The sequence below is a fragment of the Candoia aspera genome, chromosome 4, assembly GCF_035149785.1.
Source record: "Candoia aspera isolate rCanAsp1 chromosome 4, rCanAsp1.hap2, whole genome shotgun sequence".
Taxonomy (NCBI): domain Eukaryota; kingdom Metazoa; phylum Chordata; class Lepidosauria; order Squamata; family Boidae; genus Candoia; species Candoia aspera.
The window spans coordinates 52,261,932-52,283,380 of record NC_086156.1 but is presented as its reverse complement, the minus strand read 5'-3'; the positions used below and the strand labels follow the sequence as shown (position 1 = coordinate 52,283,380).

Below are 21,449 nucleotides of genomic sequence, written 5' to 3'. Positions count from 1 at the left end.
GTCTCTTGCAACCCCTACCCACCCCCAGTAGGCCTTGGGATACAATCTCCATGGATTTCATCACTGATTTACCCCCGGTCCAGGGGCTGACTTCCATACTAGTGGTGGTGGACCTTTTCACTAAAATGGCGCATTTTATTCCTTGCAAGGGCCTCCCATCTGCGCAAGCCACAGCGCAGTTGTTTATGGACCATGTTTTTCGGTATAGAGGCATGATAAATCACTTGGTGAGTGACAGAGGCCCACAGTTCACTTTCAGGTTCTGGAGGGCCCTTTTCCAGTCATTAGGGGTCCAGATCCACCTATCATTGTCACAACATCCGGCTAGTAATGGGCAAGCTGAGAAAATTAACCAATGGTTACAGCAGTATCTCAGGTGTTACACCACTTATCAGCAAGACAATTGGCCAGCCCTGCTCCCCATGGCAGAATTTACTTATAACAACTCTGTGCAATCCTCTACCAAGATGTCTCCTTTCCAAGCACTTTACAGGGTTAACCCTTGGGTGTCGCCCACCTCCTCCCAGCAGGGAACTGTTCCAGCCGTGGCTGATTTTCTTAAAGAGCAACAAGCCGCACAGGAGTTGTTAAAGGAGCAGCTGAACAGGGCAAAGAGTGCTTACAAGAGAGCTGCAGATGCTCACAGACAAGAGGGGCCAGCGATTGCAGTAGGAGACAAAGTATGGCCCTCTACTAAGTTTTTGACCTCTACCAGGCCCTCCAAGAAGTTGGACTCTAAGTTTGTGGGCCCTTTCACTGTAGCACAGCAGATAAATCCAGTGGCTTATCGTTTAAAGCTGCCAGCATCCATGAAAATCCATCCAGTCTTTCACAGAGCCTTGCTAGCCAAGGACCCTCCCCCAAGTACCTTGCGATCACAAATGCCCCCCCCACCTCCAGTAATTGTGGAGGGGGAGGAGGAATATGAAGTCAAGGAAATTCTGGATTCTAGGAGGAGGGGAAGGGGCATCCAATATTTCATACACTGGAAAGGGTACCCTGAGGAAGAGAGCACGTGGGAGAATGCCAGAGATGTGCATGCACCAACGCTGGTTCATCGATTCCATCAGTTTTTCCCTCACAAACCCAAGCCTTGCACTCTACCAGAGATTCCTCACTTGACTGAGCAAGCAGAGGAATCCCAAGCAGAGGAGTTCATAAGTTGGCAACCTCCACCCCGTCTGAGGCTCTGAGGCCAGAGCAAGAGGAGGAGGGGGAGCCGCAGCCCTCCACCTTGGGCTTGCATTTCCCAAGGGGGAGGGGGGAAGAATCTTCTGATTATCTAGCTATTTTCCAGCAGCAGCCACCTGGGCCAGAAGTGTTATCAGACCTGGAGAGCAGCACTGATTTGTCCTTGGAGTTTTCCTTTGAAGAATTTCCATCATTGCCCAATTCCCATGGGAGCTTAGGGGGGGAGATGGACTCTTATGAGACCTCTGGAAGGGAGGGGGCTGAAATGGAATGTGAATCTGGAGGGGAGGGTGATGTCATGAATACTGATGGTGAGCAGGAGGGGGCCTCTATCCAGGGGGGAAAATGCATGCGTAGTACTGAGGAATTAAGCAGCCATTCAAAGAGACACAGATCAGACCCGCCTTAACTTTGGGGTTTATCTGTCTGGGTTTTTCCCACGCTTCTTCAGTTTGTTAGGATTTTCTGTCTATGTAGCAGTAATAAAACACTAGAGACCTATTCCTTGTCTCAGCGTGGTTCCTGGCCGTTAGGACAATATCTGTTTGTAGTACTGAAAATATTATTTCTGAACTGTTGTTGAAAATATTAGCATTATTACCCCATATGTTTCACATTTCCTTTGGCCATGCAATAGAAAATTATGGCCACATTCTACTCCTATTTTTGATGCCATTAACAATTAACAACTAAATTCTTCTCAATGATATTTAAGATAACCCCATTCTTCCCAGTTCAGCAATAATACAGTATACAAATGAAAAAAATCTGAAGGAAAAAGGTGTTTCCTTGATATATTTTTCTCTACTTGTAAAAAGTTTTACCAGCATTTTATGAATAAGGATTTTATGCCTTGGATTTTAAACTTTAAAGTTATTCCTAAATTAAACATATGAAGCAGCAAACCAAGATTAGTATTTATTTTGGAGGGGGCATCACTGATATTTTTCAAGAGCAGACATCACATAAATGGCATATCAAAAGGTGTAGAGAACACCTATAAATATCAGAAACCTACAAATGCATAATGCAATAGGATTTTTAATTTGTAAAATATTCATTAATAAAGTTTCTGTAACTTGAAATAATGTTAACTAAGCCACTTTATATTTTCAAAATCAAATGTCAACTTATAGATGATGATCTTACAGAAAAAAGCATTTTTAAAAATATTTTATTCTTCTGTGGGTGGTTTTATTATGATTTAAATTCAGAAGCAATCCCTTGTTAACAAAGTTCTTCACTGCTGCAGGCTACAATCCTCACACAATGGCTAAAGAATTATTACAGTTGAGAAAATGAGAACAACAGAACAACTTACTCCTTCCCGAAGGCACCTCATTAGCACAGTATAAGTAACTGAAGGAAGGACGCAGCACTCTCCACACTGCTCTTTTTTTCCTTCCTGTTAATGAAGTGCAAAGACCAGAAATGAAATTTTAAAAGTAAAATTATGTTTTCCCTTTATTGTAAAAATTATAATTTAAAAAATGCAACAATGAGTTCATGTTTTTAAAATTATACCTTATATTATGGGAGTTGTTTAGATTTTTTTACACATAATTGTCACAAATTAGCAACCATTCTAAATCATTTCTTCTCATATGGATCTGTTTTCTGATATGGTTGTCTGCATGAATGACATCCATTATGTTATTCCCTTTCAGGATAAAGAAGATTATGCAGAGTACAGAAGAAAAGATAAAATAACCCAAAGTAATCAAAGATATAAGAAAAAGAAATACCGCTAAATATAATTTACACCAGGACAATACCTGTAACTTTGTGAACCATCCTTTCTTTCACCATATCCAGACACTATTTAACACCTTGCCTTTTAACCTTTAAATCTTACCTCTCTCTTGTTGAGGACCTCATCAGTTCTAACCAACCACAACTTCTTAAGTATTCTTTTCACTCTTGACCTTTCACTTGTCCTTCATCTATTTGTTATGTGATTTAATGCTCACTCATTCTCTCCATATGACCAATCCACCTTAACATACTTCTTTCATAGTTGTCATAGACCAGTATGTATATCTTCACCTTGGTCCTTGAAACATTAATTTTCAAATCATATTCCTTGCTGCATCATAAAATTTAGCTAACATTTGGTGCAGATCATCTGGGTGTTAGCACTGTCTGTATATGAAAGTAATTTATTTTCACATCCTTGACCAACTTTATGTATTTATCCATACAGGCACTGAACAACCAAGAGGATATCTCATATCCTTGATTACTTCCTAATCCATGTTAAACCATTTCCTGAGCATTCCATTTATTTTCACAAGATGTATTTGATGGAACATATTTCAGATATAGATGTATCTTGTGATGAGATGTGAACATGTTCAAAAATGCAATGTAATTTAAATGCAGTTATCTTGCACTGATATTGTTGCTTCATTTTAATTCAGGTTTAATACGCTCAGTTAGTGACCTTAAGAACTGACTAGAAAACTAATATGGCAAAATTTAAAACTTCTAGAAGCAGCATTTAATGAATATATTTCTAGGGAAACAGAAAACACTTTTTAGAGGTGTTACTTCAATTTGAAACTGTGTTAAAGAGAAATTGTGTATATTACCAGTATCAAAAAGCACGGAATTTTACTGATGACACTTCAATAGAAGGAAATAATAGGATCCCAATCTGAATGTGAATGAATAGCAGAGTTTCCAGAATATTAAATAAAACAGATAAAAATAATTTTTTTAAAAAAAAGTTAACAGCTCTACAATTGGACATAAATTGCCAGGTACAGAAGGCTTATTATGTGACTAGAATGTAACGGCTTTCTGAAAAAGGGTTTCAGTTACAATAATCAAGTTTAAAAAAAAATCTGAAGCAAGAGAATTTATGACAACCTGTCTAACGTTTGTATCTATTGTAATGGAACTTAGATGCTGAAAATTACCAAGGATGAATTCCATTATGCTCCTTAATTCCACAGTTACTGTCCATAAATCATTTTAAGCATTATCTTTAGGTACTGCTTCCCCCCTTAAAGACCTATGTCCACAAGAAGATAATTCCTTTCTTCTCCAATCTCTCCCTCCCCACTGCTTTATAATTCAAATCATACTTCTCCATTTTCCTTCTCCACAGATTTCAGCTATAGACTTATCCTAAGCACAAGATTCTTTTTTCAGCACTTTAGAAAACAGGCGGTTTCAATCTGACCAGATCAGAAGCTACAGTACTGAATTTACTATGGAACCCAAATCCAAAATGAAATTCAAAGAACTGAAATGCTATGCTTCCCTCTATTATATAAAAGCCATAAACAGCTGAAACAACTAACACCACCACCATTGTTATAAAAATAACATGTTCAAATGGAATTAGGTTTGTCTAATTTCAGGAAAAAATGGTGCAGGAACACTGATATTTCAGATACTGACTGTTTTAAAAAGAATCTTTGATTTTGATCAGAATTATATTCACAGGCACACTGGACCCTTCTGAGGTGATAAACCTGCAAAGTTTTAGAAAGACAGGCACAAAGCTTTTTATGCACAAATAAGCTCATCTTATTTGAAAATATTGCCCATTGTCTAGCAGTTAATTTCTATGAAAACTATAGACGTTATAGAAATATGCATGGCTAAGAAATCTATTAAATTATATATGATAGGTATAATAGTTTGTATATTGATCTGGAATAGGGAGATAATCTAACACTCAGCATTCCTTGAAAAAGCACTGTGATTGGAGATTCTGAGACTGGAAATTAGATCTGTTAGAAGATGGAAAGATTTGGGATTACCCACAATGGAGGAATGATTGGTGAAGATGATGGAACAAGCTGAGAAGGCTAAATTGACTTCTTTGATCAGAGAAAAGACAATATCTGAGTTTATTGCTGACTGGAAACCCCTTGCCTAAAACAGAAAAAAATGAACTTATGATTTATGTTTTAGATGATTGGATAGGATAGAGTATAGAAAGAAGAGAATCATATTGTAACCACAGAATAAGATGTAAAGTTATCAGAAGCCATTTCTTTGTATCTTTCTTTCTTTTCAATTTTTCTTTTACTTTTTCCCCTTCTTCACTTTTAGCTTTCTCTTTGATTTCTTTTTTCTTTTTCTTACTTGATATTAGTTTGTACAGTTTTTACCTTCCTTTTTTAAAAATTTAACAAAATTATATAAAAGGAAATTAGATCTGTTAGTAGCTCTATTCTTCTCCCACCCCATATCTTATTTCCTTCTCTGATGTTTTCTGTAAATGGAAAAGCAAACCTAATACTGATTTTTTGCATCCCTTCAAAGTGCTTAAGAGAATTTGCAGTCCTCAGTTTGGTTTTGGTTGCTTTGAAGAAAACTCTGCTTTCTTTTATGGAGCACGTAACTGAATAGGAAAAATACTGTAATCCCATCCAGTTCAGGATTTGGCCAAAGCTTACTTCAAACTTCTCTCTGATACAGTTCATGTAATTTCCTCTTCTCATTTGTATTCTCTATTCATTTAAGAAAAATGTTAAGAAAAGTTTCCTTCCTCTTCATTTTTGGGATAGCTATAGAAGAGAATGCTAGCAAACTATATTATTCTATAATTTTGTTCCATATACCAAGTTATAAGGGCTGACACTAGGAGGGAGTGGGAGACAGCAGTGCTCTAGCCAGGCAGAACTGTTGAATAAACATTGAGCAGTTGTCTTCCTAACTCAAGACTGAGAAAAAAATAATCAAAGTCCACTGACTCAAGAATGTAGGAGAATCCTCTCCACTCTCAAACCTGACTTTTTACAACTTAAAACTGTACATAGTATTCAAGGGTTGATTATTTTTTTATGATGCTTGTATGTTACCCATTCCCACAAGCTTTGGGTAGCTAACAATGTCAAAAGATAAAATACTGCCCAAACCCTAATTACCTGTAAATATAAAAAATAATAATAATCACCAACAAATACACGTCATGCACCTTCCTTGACTTCCAGGGAAGAAATGAACTGAAGATGGCTCCGCAGCGGAATGAAGAGTTCCAAACAGCGGTCTCCAGCAGGTTTAGCGCTCTGGGAGGTGAAGGAAAGCCATCTTCACACAAACTGCAGTCTCCACTTTTATGGACACTGGGTTTGCATACTTCCTTTTCTAATTACTTTTGGAAATTGCTTGTTAACTGATTTTCAGCTATTAGGAACCTTTGGATCGACAGGTTTTACAGTGTCGGGTGAGTTTCTTTCAATCCTTAGCGAAAGAAGTTTTAAATACAAGTTTAAAGCCTAAAAAAAATTTTTTTGAGGGGGGGGAATAAACAGCAAAACGGTGATTAGAACATTGATTTTGGAAAGTTACAAACAGACTAAGGGTCCAGATGGATGTGAAATAAGAGTTTGGAATTAATTATAAGAATCCTTCCTGTAGGAAAATCCTTTTGTTTTGAATTCTTAAAAAAAATGAAGGTTGGAAACTAGATGGAACCAGAACGAACTAAAGATTACAATTAAAGGAGAATTTGAAAATTTGACTTACTAATACAGAATGAAGCAAAATATTTTAACAACGGATGTATTGAAGGATATTTTTGAACAATGGACCCAGAAGTTAATTTTAAGAGTGTCTGCCTCTATAGACTTTGTTTGAAAGATGTTATAGAAGAGGAATACTAGACAAGACTGAGACTGATCTGAAAGTGGATTTAAAAATGACAGGCTACAAGAATGATATGGAAAAAGATGCTATAATGAATATACAGATAAAACCGGTTTATGTCTTAATAATAAAAGGGATATACAAATAATAAATAAAAAGAGTGACCTGGATAATCTTCCTGTATTGGATTTACAGAAGAGACTTGTTAAAGCTTTGAAGAATTTTGTGAGAAGGGATAAAGAAAAAATGAGAAGAAATCAAGTTCTAGACATTATTTGAAGGGATTAAAGATCAAGATTATTAAAAGAAATGAATATGAAGTTGGTTTATTTGATCAAGGTTAAAATAGGTATGTTGCTATTTCTGGTAATCCTTAATGGAATTTTGCTGATTAGGACTAAATGACAAGGCTTTAAGGATTTGTTTATAGATAAGAGGTGAGATATGGGAAGAAGAGATCATTTCTTGTATTTTAAGAGAAGGTGATAAGTAACTAAAATTGTTATACTTGTTGTGATAAAGGGGGAAGTCATTTCTTTATTTCTTTTTCTGTACTATATTCTTATTTTTCTTTTTTCTTTTTCTATTTTTTTTCTGTACTATTTTTTCTTTTTATTCTTTTATTTTTTAGTTTGTATGAGTTATCTTAACTGTAATGTTTAATAAAATTACTGCACACACACACACACGCACATGCACACACATATAAGTGTCATGCACTTTCCCTCTGTGCAAGATGAAACAGGTAGCTCCTCAAGATTTTCCTGAAGCCAAGGGAGGCAAACTCAATTTCTACAGGGAGAGATTTTCAAAGAGTGGCAGTGGCCACCAAGAACATCCATCTCCAGAGCCTCATAAAGTGACAATCCCAGAGACATATGACCTGGAGAAAGTTGACATTATTTGATTTGGATAGGCAGATCAATATAAGAGAAGGTGGTTTCTCAGATATCCAGATCCAGTGCCATTTTAAAATGAAAACCAGCACCTTGGATCACATCCAGAAGCCAACTATAATCAGTGTAACTCCTGAAGCAACAGGGTCACCTGAATATATCAAGATACACCCATCACTGCTCAGATTGTTGCATTTGCACCAGCTGCAGTTTCTGGGTGTTCTTCAAGGGCAGTCCCACGTACAGTGTGTTACAGTAGTCCAAGCAGGAAGTGACTAGGGCATGACTGACTGTGAATAAGATGATCTCCTCCAGCGACTTCATATAGATATTAAAAAGGAGTGCGAGAGACCTCTCAGGCACTCCACAAACTGCAGATCTCTGGGAAGATCTCTCTTCACTCACCACTACCACCTGGACCCAAGCCCCTCAGGAAGGAGAATCACTGCAAGACACTGGAGACAGCCCAAGATGATACCATGGTAGATGGTATCAAATGCTGCTGACAGATCAAGGAGGACTAGGAGGGTTGCACTCCACCAGTCCCACTCTCTCATCATCCACAATTATGTGAGGTTCCCATGCCATATCCCACCCAGAACCCTGACTGCCCAGACTCCAAATATTATCATCATCATCATCACCATCTGCTGCAGTTGTAGGGCCACCACTTTCTTTACCACCTTTCTAAGAAAAGGATGGTTAGAGACAGATTTACACCTGTCCAAAACAGTTGGATTGAACAAAGGATTCTTCAGCAGGAACAAACCACCACCTTTTTCAGAGCTGATGGAAACATCCCCTCATTCAAAAAAGGTTGATTATTGCTTGGATCCACTCTCCCACCACCACATAGGAGCCCTTAACTAACCATGAGGGGCAGGCACCCAACTGAGAAATGGTAGAATGAATGTTGCAGAGGGCCCTATCAACTACTTAGGGACTTAAAAGATTCAGAATTATCCCAGATTGTTCTATAAGGCAAAGCCCCGGTTACCTCTATTGGTTCTATCCAGCTGGAATCTAACTCCTCTTGGATCTACGCAGGTTTTCCTATCAAATGCTACAAAATTTTTTCACAATGGCCTTTCAGATAGTTTGGCAAACTTACTTCTGTTTCCTAAAAAGCATGGGAGGCTATTTCAAATTATCAAAAGCTTTCTTTGCATCAAGCAAAATCATAGGGTTTTTTTTCCTGTTTATATTGTCAATAGCATTCAAAATAAATCTGATGTTATCCTTCATATCTCTTTTTAGAACAAATCCAGTCAGTTTAGGATGCATTCGTTCATTTAAAAGGACATTTATTTTCTTTACCAGTATTGCCATAAAAAGCTTACAATCTAAATTCACTAAAGAAATAGGTCTATATGATCTGGACAGGTTGGGTCATTTTTCTCTTTGTAAATCAAAAAAACAAAAACTTCTTTCCATAATGAAGTATTTGATATTGTTTGACCTTGTTCATTACCTGAGTTAATAGTTTAAGTAAAATTTATTGAAAAATCTTGTATATTACAGAGATACTATCAGGTCCTGAACATTTATTCAGTTTTGGTTTCTATATGGATTCTTTGGTTTCATCTACTGTTATTCATTTGCTTGTAGTTCCTTTTTTTTTTGGCCTCTGAATTTCATTTTTATTTATTTTCTATCCCGCCTTTATTATTTTTATAAATAACTCCAAGCAGCAAACATACGTAATACTCCTTCCGTCTCCTATTTTCCCCACAAATACTCCTCTCTTCTTTAATAAAAGTCTTTTGAACTTTTCTTATTTTGGAATTTGTTTTTATGACCTAGGATGACAGTTCAATTTGTTTCCCAAAACGACTGTTTATTTTCTCTTCTTGGTTCTTTAACTGCTTGTCTTTATAATAGTCTTAAAACCATAAACATATTCAAATATTCTTCAATGATTTCTGGAGTGGATGTCTGTTTACTATATAATCTAGAGTGGTAGTTAACAAATGGCTCCATCATCATCTCTATTGAGATATGTCTATTTTCATTTCAAACTGAAGTGATAATTCTTTTTTCGTGTTCTTTCTGCAGTTGATGACCCAAGAATTTGTCTGGCTTCATGCCTTTTTTTAGGTATTTTTGGTTTAGTAAAGTTTAACTTCTTACATTTAATTTATTTTTCTTAAATCTAATTAGTTACAAATCATTTTAATCTTTTATTTTAGATCCAAGACTAGGTTACTGTGCCTTCATTCTAATTATTTCACTACTAATTCATTCACTACTATATCCTTCTGGTTTTTTGCATAGCTTTCTATTTGATGCTAGAAAGATAAACAGTCCTATAGTATAGTACAGGACTCTAATAAATGCTCTATTAGAGTCCTATACTATAGATAAATATAAGGAGTGATTTAGATAAAGCTCTTTTGATTTTCGTTGATACTTCCTTGTAGTAGTAATAGTCCATTGAATCTCCACCTCTTCAGTTTAGAGATTTCTTACAATTATGGCATTACAATTTGTATAAGTAAGACTTGCAGGGTCCACATCTATGAGATTAGTTAGTAATGAACTGAAAATCCCGTCTATAACTATTCTCAAGTTTTATGAATTGAAAATTAATGTATATTCTTTTTTTACAGAATAGTTATGTCTCCACACACACACATACCCAAAAGAAAATAGTAACATATAATCTAAAGTATTTAGATTACCAGAGTTCTTTTTAGATTAAGCAGATTTATTTAAGTTTGGAGAAAGAAATACATTTAAATCTCAGAGCATCAAAATATCTGAAGCAATTGCTATTTTTCCATGTTCAGTCTGAAATCATAATATAAACCTTTTAATCTTGGATTTGTTTTTCCAAATTACATCATAAACTTCTCACATATATGACTACTCCATTTCTTTTTTTTGCCTCCCTAAGGCCACACATTTTTAACCAAGATGCTTATATTACAACAAATTTACATTTTTAATATGAATCTCTTGAATACACATAATATGTGTGTTTTCTTTTTTTAGCTTCAAAAATACTTTTGCATTTAAATGGGCTATTAATCCAATTAATATTAATTGAAAATATTTTAATTTGATTCTTGGAGTTAACTATCAAGTTAATTTGTTGTGAAACAGCAACTGCTTGGTCCAGTTTTTGATTTTCTATGTTCTTGGTCATTTTCCCACTGTTCTGTCATTGCCAATGACTCAAGCATTCTGTTCACATCATTAACTATTACTACTACCATCCATAAAGGCCTCTAATTCTGAGAGAACATGTTTTTGTGGAGCATCAGAAGTAGAAGACATTGCACATGTCCTGTTTAACTGTCAATTATATGCCTCAACAAGGGCTCAGTACTTGCAGACACTACTTGACAGAACTGTATATTGGGACTCCAACAAAAGATTATCTTATTTCCTTCAGGGCACAAATATATATGTAGCTACTAGAACTGTTAAGTTTAAGGCTGTCCAACAGAGAACACGTTTTATAGAACACATTGGGGTTGCATGCAAAGGAGATGAATTCACCTAAACGCATACTATCTTCAAGTTTAATATTCATTTTATTACACATCTCTGCACTGTATTTATCTTATACTATTTTATCTTACTTTTTATCCTTACTTTATCTTACCTTACTATGTTTTATCTATCTTACCTGACCATAGCCTATTTTATCTCATTTTATTGTAACTTACTGTGGCTGATGCCTATGCTTATATGGTCAATTGACTAATAATAAAGTATACTACTACTACATAAAGGCCTCTAAACAGAATGGAGTAGTCCTCCTATATATGATATTCCTTCCTTGAAGAATAGCTGTGAAAATCTCAGTTCTCTCCTCTTTTCAAACAGATCCAGAGCAGAATCTCAATTATTGTATCTCCCAATTTTAAAGAAGTATAGTAACTTTTTAATTGTAACATTGCTTCCTTTTTCTTGAGATACAGCAATATAATAAGTATATCATTTTGCAAGTTTCTTCTTTGTGCTAAATTTTGAGTAGGTTTTCCATTTCTCTAATGTTTCTCTTCCAAAATCTTCAGATAACATCTCTGAACTTTATTTTTACACATTTCTGCCACTTGTAATCTGGCCTCCAACCTTTATTTCTGGCCTTGGAGTTCTCTGAAGATAGTTCTTGATGTCCAGTTTAAATGTTTTAATTTCTTTATCATGTTGTCCTAAGTTGATCATTAATTTGTCATTATTTATCATTAAAATCAATCTTGAGAGAATTCAATTTTGTTTCTAAGTCTTGCTGTTTTTGTTGAATGAATTGGTTATATCATCTCCAACTGTGGGCATTTCTTGTTGAAATTTAAAAATTCACCTGTAAAAAGGTATTTGATTTATGATAAAGTAACACAGGAACCAGTTATTGTTGGCTGTTAAGATGAATGTTGATCCTCTTCTGATTTTGTCATCCCTTGCTGCCCTCTCCTACTCATTTCTGGTAAGTAAAACTAATTTTATGCCCATAATTTTTTTTTAATTTAACAGGTCCAAGAAAAAATATACAGTAAGATGTTAAATTTTAAAAAAATCATTTATTCCTAAATATTGTAATGCATAAATGACTATATAATACAAAGAAGAATGGAAAAAGCATTATAAACATTGTAAAAAGAGCTGGCTAAACATGTTAAATTCTTAAAAGAAAACTATGACTTCAGTCATTCTCTATTCTGAAACTCACAGCATGTTAATATATCTGAAATGTAGCATAATTATAGTCTGTATTTTCCCCCCAGTCTGAATATTTAAATTTCATTTAAATTTCTCACTTCATTTTAAAAGTAGTTCTTAAAAAAAAAAACTGCTCAGATTTTTTTTTAAAAAGCCTTAGATATTCCAAGTATAAGGAGCTCCCTCTTGTGGTTAACAAAAATTAATGCACAATTTCTATAAGAAAAGGATGATAATTTATTTAATTGCCAGTGCATAGACCAAACAAAGCCAAATATAACAAAGTAAGGCCAAGTTAGACAAAAAGGATAATAATTACAGTTAATTGTCTCCAAACTGGTATAGTTCTTGTTTCTGTTATTACGTTAAAAGTACAATCTTTTCTTAATCTGAATGTCTTACAGGTTTCTCACAAAAATAGAAAAGGAAAAAGAACAGGGAGGAAAGAAAAAGCAAAAAATAAAATAAAAAGAAATTTTAAAAGTATAACATTCACTCAAAAATCCTTGCTATATCAACTAAATGTGTAATTCACACTTTTTTGTATCTCTTCCAGAGGAAGATTTTATGACTTTTAAGACTATTATAAAGACAATTAAGCAGTTAAGAAGAAAAAATAAACAAAGTCACTTTGGGAAACAAATTATACTGTCATCCAAGGTCATAAAAACAAATCCCAAAATAAGAAAAGTTCAAAAGACTTTAGTAGAAGAAGAGAGGAGTATTTTTCTATCAGAGATTCACAAATTTTCTTTCATGGAAGCCTTAGTGTCTTGGTGCCATATAATGGCAGATATCTTAAGATGAAAAGATTAAACATGCCCTGGAAGAACATAAAAAGTAAAAATGAATCTTAAACAGTAAACATGAATATTCTACCAAGGATCAACTTTTTATTTAAAATTATTCCAGTAAGAACTGGAGAAATGTTATTGAATGAGTGGCAAAACAAGTACTAATTTCCTTTGGTCAAATAAAAGACTGATTAAATTAAGGATTTTGCAAGTCATGAAACAACAGTGTGGACTAGCTACATCAATTCTTCAACTATATTGTTAAACTAGTTGTTTGATTTGGATAATATCCAAAGCAATTACAAAAAAAGGTAGAATACTCAGAGACCTGACCAAATTTGAAATGCTTACAATTCAATATTTAGAACACCTGTCAGGTGCTACTGAAATATTATTCAGAAACTGAACATCGTACGATTAAATGGATGCAGAATCTAAACTGGACAACTGATATGCAACAATGAGAATATTAATGGGTGATAAATATTAAATTTACTATGAATATTACACTTAAAGAAACTTGGTACAAGATGTTTTGGTAAATTGGTACCAGCGTCGATTGCCAAAATAGATAATTCATATTTTAAACAATGCTAGAAATAAAATAATCGGGTTGAATCATTTGGTGGCAATGTCCCAAAACTCCACAGTTTTGAAAGATGATTCATTACAGAATATAACAAACTTCTAAGTACTGACTTTTCTTTCCCGCCAATTGTTTCTCTGTTAAGCTTAACTAAACCTTATGTTCCTACAAAGCATTTAGGCTTCACTTTATATATGATAACAGCTGCTTGGATATTTTAAGCTTCTTACTGGAAATTATACATCATTCCTTCTTTTTTTAAAAAAAATGGCAGACTAAGCTATGGGAATATGTATCAATGTCAAAAATAACTTCATATTTAGAAAACAAGTCTGATGCTGAACTCTATTTAACTTGAAAACCATATATGGACTTTAACTGCACATGGACTTATACATCTGAAGTTAGGGTTTCTCTTAACATAAGGCTTCAGAATATTAATTCTTGCCTGATTTGTGATAAAAAGGACAGATGTTTTGAGGTTAGATGGAAACTCCTATTAATTATTTATTCTGATTGAGGATTCTTATCATTTTGGCTGCCTTTGCTAATTATTGAATATTGATTTGATTATTTTAAAATGCTAAATTGATACAAGATCATTTTATATACAGTACTAATTCAATATTGTTTTGAAAATTCTTATTCAATTTTTATAGCTTATAAATTTCTATTTCTTTTTTGTATTTTTTTTTCTTGGTTGCACTTTCAAATAACTGTTAAAATAAAACAAGAAAAGCAGCACTGTTTAGCAACATCTCTAACCTCATGAAAGAGGAGACTCATATGCATCTCCTCCTTGGTTGCCTTGAATCCAGTTGAATCTAGACCCACAAGTTTTTTAGCTTCAAGTGAATATGGAATATTTCTCCATATTCACTTGAAGCTGTGAGCTTGCCCAGGCAAAAAGGGAGCAATTTTTGACAGTGTTCCTGGGGGTTTCCAAGATGGCAACACAGTAACAGATCATATCTAGAAACTCTTTTTTCCTTCCATCACTAGCTAAACTCTAGCTACATTTCTCCCCTCTGAAAGCTGGGGAGCTATTTTTTATCTGCCAAGAGCTTTTCAAGGTTACTTTTACTGACTAATCAACATGGAGAATAAGAAAAAGTGACCAAGGATGAGCCCAAAGAACTCCAAGCCACAACCATATTTAAGGGGCTCTAAATAAGGGACGCGGTGGCGCTGCGGGTTAAACCGCTGAGCTGTCGATCGGAAGGTCGGCGGTTCGAAACCGCGCGGCGGGGTGAGCTCCCGTTGTTAATCCCAGCTCCTGCTCACCTAGCAGTTCGAAAACATGCAAATGTGAGTAGATCAATAGGTACCGCTTTGGCGGGAAGGTAACGGCGTTCTGAGTCGTCATGCTGGCCACATGACCCGGAAGTGTCTATGACAACGCCGGCTCCAAGGCTTAGAAACGGAGATGAGCACCGCCCCCTAGAGTCGGATTCGACTGGACTTTATGTCAAGGGAAACCTTTACCTTTACCTTTAAATAATGGAGGATTTTACAGGCAGATGAATTACTAAGTACATTGGATGGACTCCTTTGTAGTCTCAAATGTATGTTCTCTATTGACTAAGGATTGTGTACTAAGAATATTGTAGAATTTGTATCTAATGATAATGAAGCAGGAGACACATAACAGTTGGATTCAACTCAGCACGTTCCATCTAAAATAGCCTTGGAAGATGATGGAATCTATACAAATCACCTAGAGGCTTGTAATAATACTTGTCCTCCTCTATTATCTCCCTCAGTAGAACTTGTTGCCAAGGAATGCCTTTTGATCTCAGAGATGATATCTTTGTTATTTACTAAAATTAACAGCACGTAGGATACATTTGAAGAGCTAAAGACTAGAGTAAAAGCTCTCTTATTGTATCAAAACAGAGGAAGCGCTGCGGCCGTTCCTGCTGCTAGTCTTCCAACCCCTTCTGAAAAGTGTTTAAACACACTGAGCACAAATGGGATGAACAAACCTCAGGGCCAAGTGCACGTAGCTGAGCTTTTACACTTGCCAACCACTATTAAAATAATTGTTTTTCTTTCTTACCAACGGACGCAAGTGCTTCTAACAATCTCCATGAATAAATATTACCTGGGATGTTGGGAGAATAAAGGACAAAAGTATATTTTCACTGGCTTGTTGCTTAGAAGTCAACCCCACCAAACTGACTTGCTATCTGTATGGCCCATATGACAAGAGGACATCACTGCTTACATTTAAGCAACCAGTTGTGCCAGGAATGTTTCTGAGGATGGGGAAATTCCTTGCTAACTTTCAAGTTTATGCTCAGGGTGTGTTTAAAGGTAACTCTCCTAGATATTTATTGGGGGACAAGCTGCTAGATCCTTGGAGAATTTTTAAATATTGGAAATGAAGCAGTCTCAAAAGACAAATAATCCTGTAGGAGATTCTTCAAATGCCAACTTATTAATGCCAATCCCAAAGACCTGACTCAGTAAATACCTTTAGCCAATCTATGATTACTAATCTTGCAAGATGATGCTGTCAAGGTAATGCATGCTATATGCCAGCAAATTTGGAAAACACAAGAATGGCCATCAGACTGGAAAAAATCAACTTATATCCCCATACCAAAAAAGGGAAACACTAAAGAATGTTCAAACTATCGAACAGTGGCACTCATTTCACATGCCAGTAAGGTAATGCTCAAGATCCTGCAAGGTAGACTTCAGCAGTTCATGGAGCGAGAATTGCCAGATGTACAAGCTGGGTTTAGAAAAGGCAGAGGAACTAGGGACCAAATTGCCAATATCCGCTGGATCATGGAAAAAGCCAGGGAGTTTCAGAAAAACATCTATTTCTGTTTTATTGACTATTCTAAAGCCTTTGACTGTGTGGACCATAACAAATTGTGGCAAGTTCTTAGTGGTATGGGGATACCAAGTCATCTTGTATGCCTCCTGAAGAATCTGTATAACGACCAAGTAGCAACAGTAAGAACAGACCACGGAACAACAGACTGGTTTAAGATTGGGAAAGGAGTACGGCAGGGCTGTATCCTCTCACCCTACCTATTCAACTTGTATGCAGAACACATCATGCGACAAGCTGGGCTTGAGGAATCCAAGGCTGGAGTTAAAATCGCTGGAAGAAATATTAACAATCTCAGATATGCAGATGATACCACTTTGATGGCTGAAAGTGAAGAGGAACTGAGGAGCCTTATGATGAAGGTGAAAGAAGAAAGTGCAAAAGCTGGTTTGCAGCTAAACCTCAAAAAAACCAAGATTATGGCAACCAGCTTGATTGATAACTGGCAAATAGAGGGAGAAAATGTAGAAGCAGTGAAAGACTTTGTATTCCTAGGTGCAAAGATTACTGCAGATGCTGACTGCAGTCAGGAAATCAGAAGACGCTTAATCCTTGGAAGAAGAGCAATGACAAATCTCGATAAAATAGTTAAGAGCAGAGACATCACACTTACAACAAAGGCCCGCATAGTTAAAGCAATGGTGTTCCCCGTAGTAACATATGGCTGCGAGAGCTGGACCATAAGGAAGGCTGAACGAAGGAAGATCGATGCTTTTGAACTGTGGTGTTGGAGGAAAATTCTGAGAGTGCCTTGGACTGCAAGAAGATCAAACCAGTCCATCCTCCAGGAAATAAAGCCAGACTGCTCACTTGAGGGAATGATATTAAAGGCCAAACTGAAATACTTTGGCCACATAATGAGAAGACAGGACACCCTGGAGAAGATGTTGATGCTAGGGAGAGTGGAAGGCAAAAGGAAGAGGGGCCAACCAAGGGCAAGATGGATGGATGATATTCTAGAGGTGACGGACTCGTCCCTGGGGGAGCTGGGGGTGTTGACTGACAGGAAGCTCTGGCGTGGGCTGGTCCATGAAGTCACGAAGAGTCGGAAGCGACTAAACGAATAAACAACAACAACAACATGATTACTAAAGCCCCTGTGATGACATCTTGAAGTATTGTCTAGTCTTCACTTAAGTCATAAGGTTAATGTAAACAAAGAGAGAAGGCATTTATTATATCTTATGATAGACCTACCTTGCAAATGGAAAAGCATATTCAGGAGTTAATCTCTAATATCAATAGCAAAAAATGATAGTGGTGAACTCAATCACTTGGCACAGTGCATGACTTGTGAACTTACAACTCTCAAAGCATTGATTCACACTCCAGCTGAACCTCCTTCATTAGACCAGCATCCTCCTAAACATAGTAAGATCTACAACATCCTCAGATTATGAAACAGGCCCATGCATTCTAGCTAAAATATTTAATTCCCCAGCACATCCAAATTCCAAAATGTAAATCACTGGCACAAGAATTAATAGAAGTTAGTGCTGCTGATCAGGTTGTTGTAGTTCCTCTTGAGAAGTATCTGATACTTCCATCACAGATAGCTACTCTATCTTGGTCTATTACTCCAGCAGTGGATTTTTCTCTGCCTTTTTTAATCACACATTGAGACCCTAGATGATGATATGATTTACCTATCTGCCTCCACTACTTAATTCTGATCAAGGTCCTGTGGACAAAATAATAATTCCTGCAGATGTTGCCTTAGACTCATGTTGCTCAATTCAACCACCTGATCTACCCACCATAAAAGATGCAATTCTAATTAAGAATTAATACAAACTGGAGAATTTACATATGCAAATGGAACATAGCTGGTTGGTCAGTTAAATCCCAAGACTCTTCTTTTGTAACCTATTTAAAACAGTGCTCCCACTTCACCAGTACAATCTTGATGAACTTTAAAAATGTTTGCATGCCCTCCCTTTAAATTACTTACAACCACCAGGAGATTGCAACTTATACTTTGAGTATCCCAGGATTAATGCCTGAAAATAAATACATTTTATTAAACTCCTAAAAAAGTGGATAAAAGATTTTAATAAAACTTTATCTTACCTGCTTGGCCACAAGATAAAGCAACTCCCCAAGAGTAGGTAAAAGACACTGTTTTAGTTTGCTGTTTCTGAAGTTTTCTCTTATCAGTTCAGTTAAGACAGTGATTGCCTGGAACAACAATGGCAATAAAAAGCATATTAACTTGGATGGCATGTAAAACAGAGAATAACTACTATTTCTCAGAAAAAGGAAAACAAAGGAGATCAAAGATAGAATCAAAATAGGGATGCTAAAAGATCTGAGGATGAGAACAGCAAAGGACCAGTGAGGGGCTACCTGGGCAAGAAGCTGCTGTGGGCAGGGGAAATTTCCACACATGTGCTTTAATAGCCTGGATATCCTGCCCCATTGATTCCCCAATTATCACTTGATTTAATAAAAGAAGATAGCATACTGTTTCTGCAACTGATGTGAACTGAACTGAATCTAAGACACTGGCTGTAGATTTAATTTTAAACAAATAATTTCTTATTTCTGTTCCCTCATATCCAGCCAACAGAATAGGGAGATCTTAATCTACCCTTATGATAATCAGGAACTTGCTAAAGTTCTACAAATGTCCAATTAGTCTAGAATTTATGCACAAGTGATACTACTTGGGATTTATAAAACATGAGGGAAAAAATTATTATGCCTTTATTTGGTAATCCTATCCAAGATAAATATAGTAAATATAAAGAAATTCTATGTAATAATTTGCTTTTTTGTTATCCTATACTGTTTCTCTTTTTTAGAAAGCAACATGGTTCTTATCTTGCTTGGGTTTTCTTTTCTCTTTTCTTTTTTAAAGTGACTTGTGAAAAAGGTGAAAGGTCCCCTATGCAAGCGCCAAGTTGTGTCTGACCCTTTGGGGGGACGCTGCTTTCGCAACGTTTTTTTGGCAGACTATAGCGGGGTGGTTTGACATTGCCTTCCCCAGTCGTCACCTTCCCCAGCGAGCTGGGTGCTCATTTTACTGACCTCGGAAGGATGGAAGGCTGAGTCAACCTGAGCCAGCTACCCGAGAATCCAGCTTCCGCTGGGATCAAACTCGGGTCGTGGGGAAAGTTTCAGTTGCAATACTGCCACCTACCACTCTGCACCACACGAGGCTGTACTTAAAGTGACTCAGAACACAAAATTTAAGCTAGTATAGAGAAAATGTCTCAAAGCTATTCTCTAAAATTTCTCCATGTTTTATGGGGGCAATTAGTAATATCCTGATGATGAGAGGAGCTGTTAAAAGTGCTTCTTAACTGAATAAAATATGTTAAGACTTAGTATGTTCTCCCCTGAGAATGGCTGTAGATAGGCACTCTTCTACAATGCCTAAGAAAAACTATTCCATAACAGGAAGAAAACATTTTGCTGCAGGAAAAATTTGAATTTGACCTCAGATTCTGGAGAAATATATAATGTATCAATACTATATTATATTATATACAATATTAGAGTACATACTAAGCCTTAACATATTTTTATTCAGTTAGGCAGCACTTTTAACCAATTTGGTGTAGTGATTAAGGCACCAGGCTAGAAACTGGGAGATCATGATATCTAGTCCCACCTTAGGCACAAAGCCAACTGGGTGGCAAGAAAGTTTGACAGAGGAATTCAGTGGGGAAGCCCCTTTTTTTTGCTTTCCTTTTTTCTTTCTTTTTCTTTTTTTTTTTTTTTACCTTCTTTCAGTCCAGGCTTCTGTGAGCTTGCAACTAGAGCAAGCAAGGCTGAAAGGTCTGCATGAAAATTTAGCTAGGGAGGTTGGCAAAGAAGGCTCCAAGCAACATAGTCCTCTTGTTGCCACAACAAAACAGTGTGTTGGGAATAAATGGTCTGTTAGAGTAGCAAAAGATCTGGCTGGTCTTCCAAACTTCTTCAGTTTTGTTACCAAATCTGCTCAGATTTCTCTGAGGAGGTATTAATGCACTACCAGTCTATTATCCTTCATTCTAGGCTCACCTGTCAAGACTATCCTCAGACTGTTTCATCTTTCTCTGTATGATATTTAACTTGGTTTGATACTGACTATATCAAACAAAAAAGTCCCTCCTCCTTGCAGTAAATGCTTTCCAAGGCAACAACTCTTTCAGTGCATTTTAATTGCTTTGTAGAGCAAAAGAATATAAAGCCCTACTTTAGATAAAGAAAAGACAAGCTATGAAACAGGCATGGGGGAGCTCAATTGCACCTGCTAAGCTTAAGAATCATTGGTTCCGGCCATTCGTTACCAGATTTCTTAATAACAGAGACTATGGTCCAACCTGCAATGTATTTGGTATAAAGATTTTCATATCAATCTCAGCCTGGTTCCTTACCTTACAGCTTATCTGGGTTTTTTTTCCAAATGTGTATGAGCCAGCTGCCCACCACTCCTCCACTATTGTGAAACTTCAATAGGCCTTTACTTGGGCAAGCTGGATGCATTACCCTCTGCTGTTTTGTTGGGATGCTACAAAAATATCCCCTTATATTAGTGCATTCACTCTTATGGGGATGGCTCAGTAACTTCTTTGAATCATATGCTTCTTTTCTGCTCTCTTTACAGGAAATCCTGGATAATTTTTCATCCATCCCATCCTGATGACATTCTCAGGTAGAGAACATGATTTCTAGCTGACATTTCTTCTATTCAACCAGGATTCAGATGTATCTTCCAGGGTTGCTCAATTTTATGTTTCTATATGTAGTATCTGTCTTTTGTTGTGACTGAAGAATTTTAATTTCTGCCTTTTACTTTTTATTTTATTATACCTTTTTATTTCTATCTTTGTATATTCATAGTATATATGCTTGTTTAGTATATTTGACTTCTG

The 21,449-nt window shown here is 36.1% G+C and overlaps 1 protein-coding gene across 1 annotated transcript in view; it reads right to left on the bottom strand.

The window, feature by feature from the left end:
- The window catches only part of ULK4 (unc-51 like kinase 4), a 214,459-nt gene that overhangs the window by 164,276 nt on the left and 28,734 nt on the right, over window positions 1-21,449 (bottom strand). The window contains exons 17-18 of the mRNA XM_063304147.1: window positions 18,658-18,765; window positions 2,513-2,596 (exon numbers count right to left, since the gene is read on the bottom strand). Of these exons, the coding sequence (XP_063160217.1) occupies window positions 2,513-2,596; window positions 18,658-18,765 (192 nt within the window). The remainder of the gene's footprint in view (window positions 1-2,512; window positions 2,597-18,657; window positions 18,766-21,449) is intronic.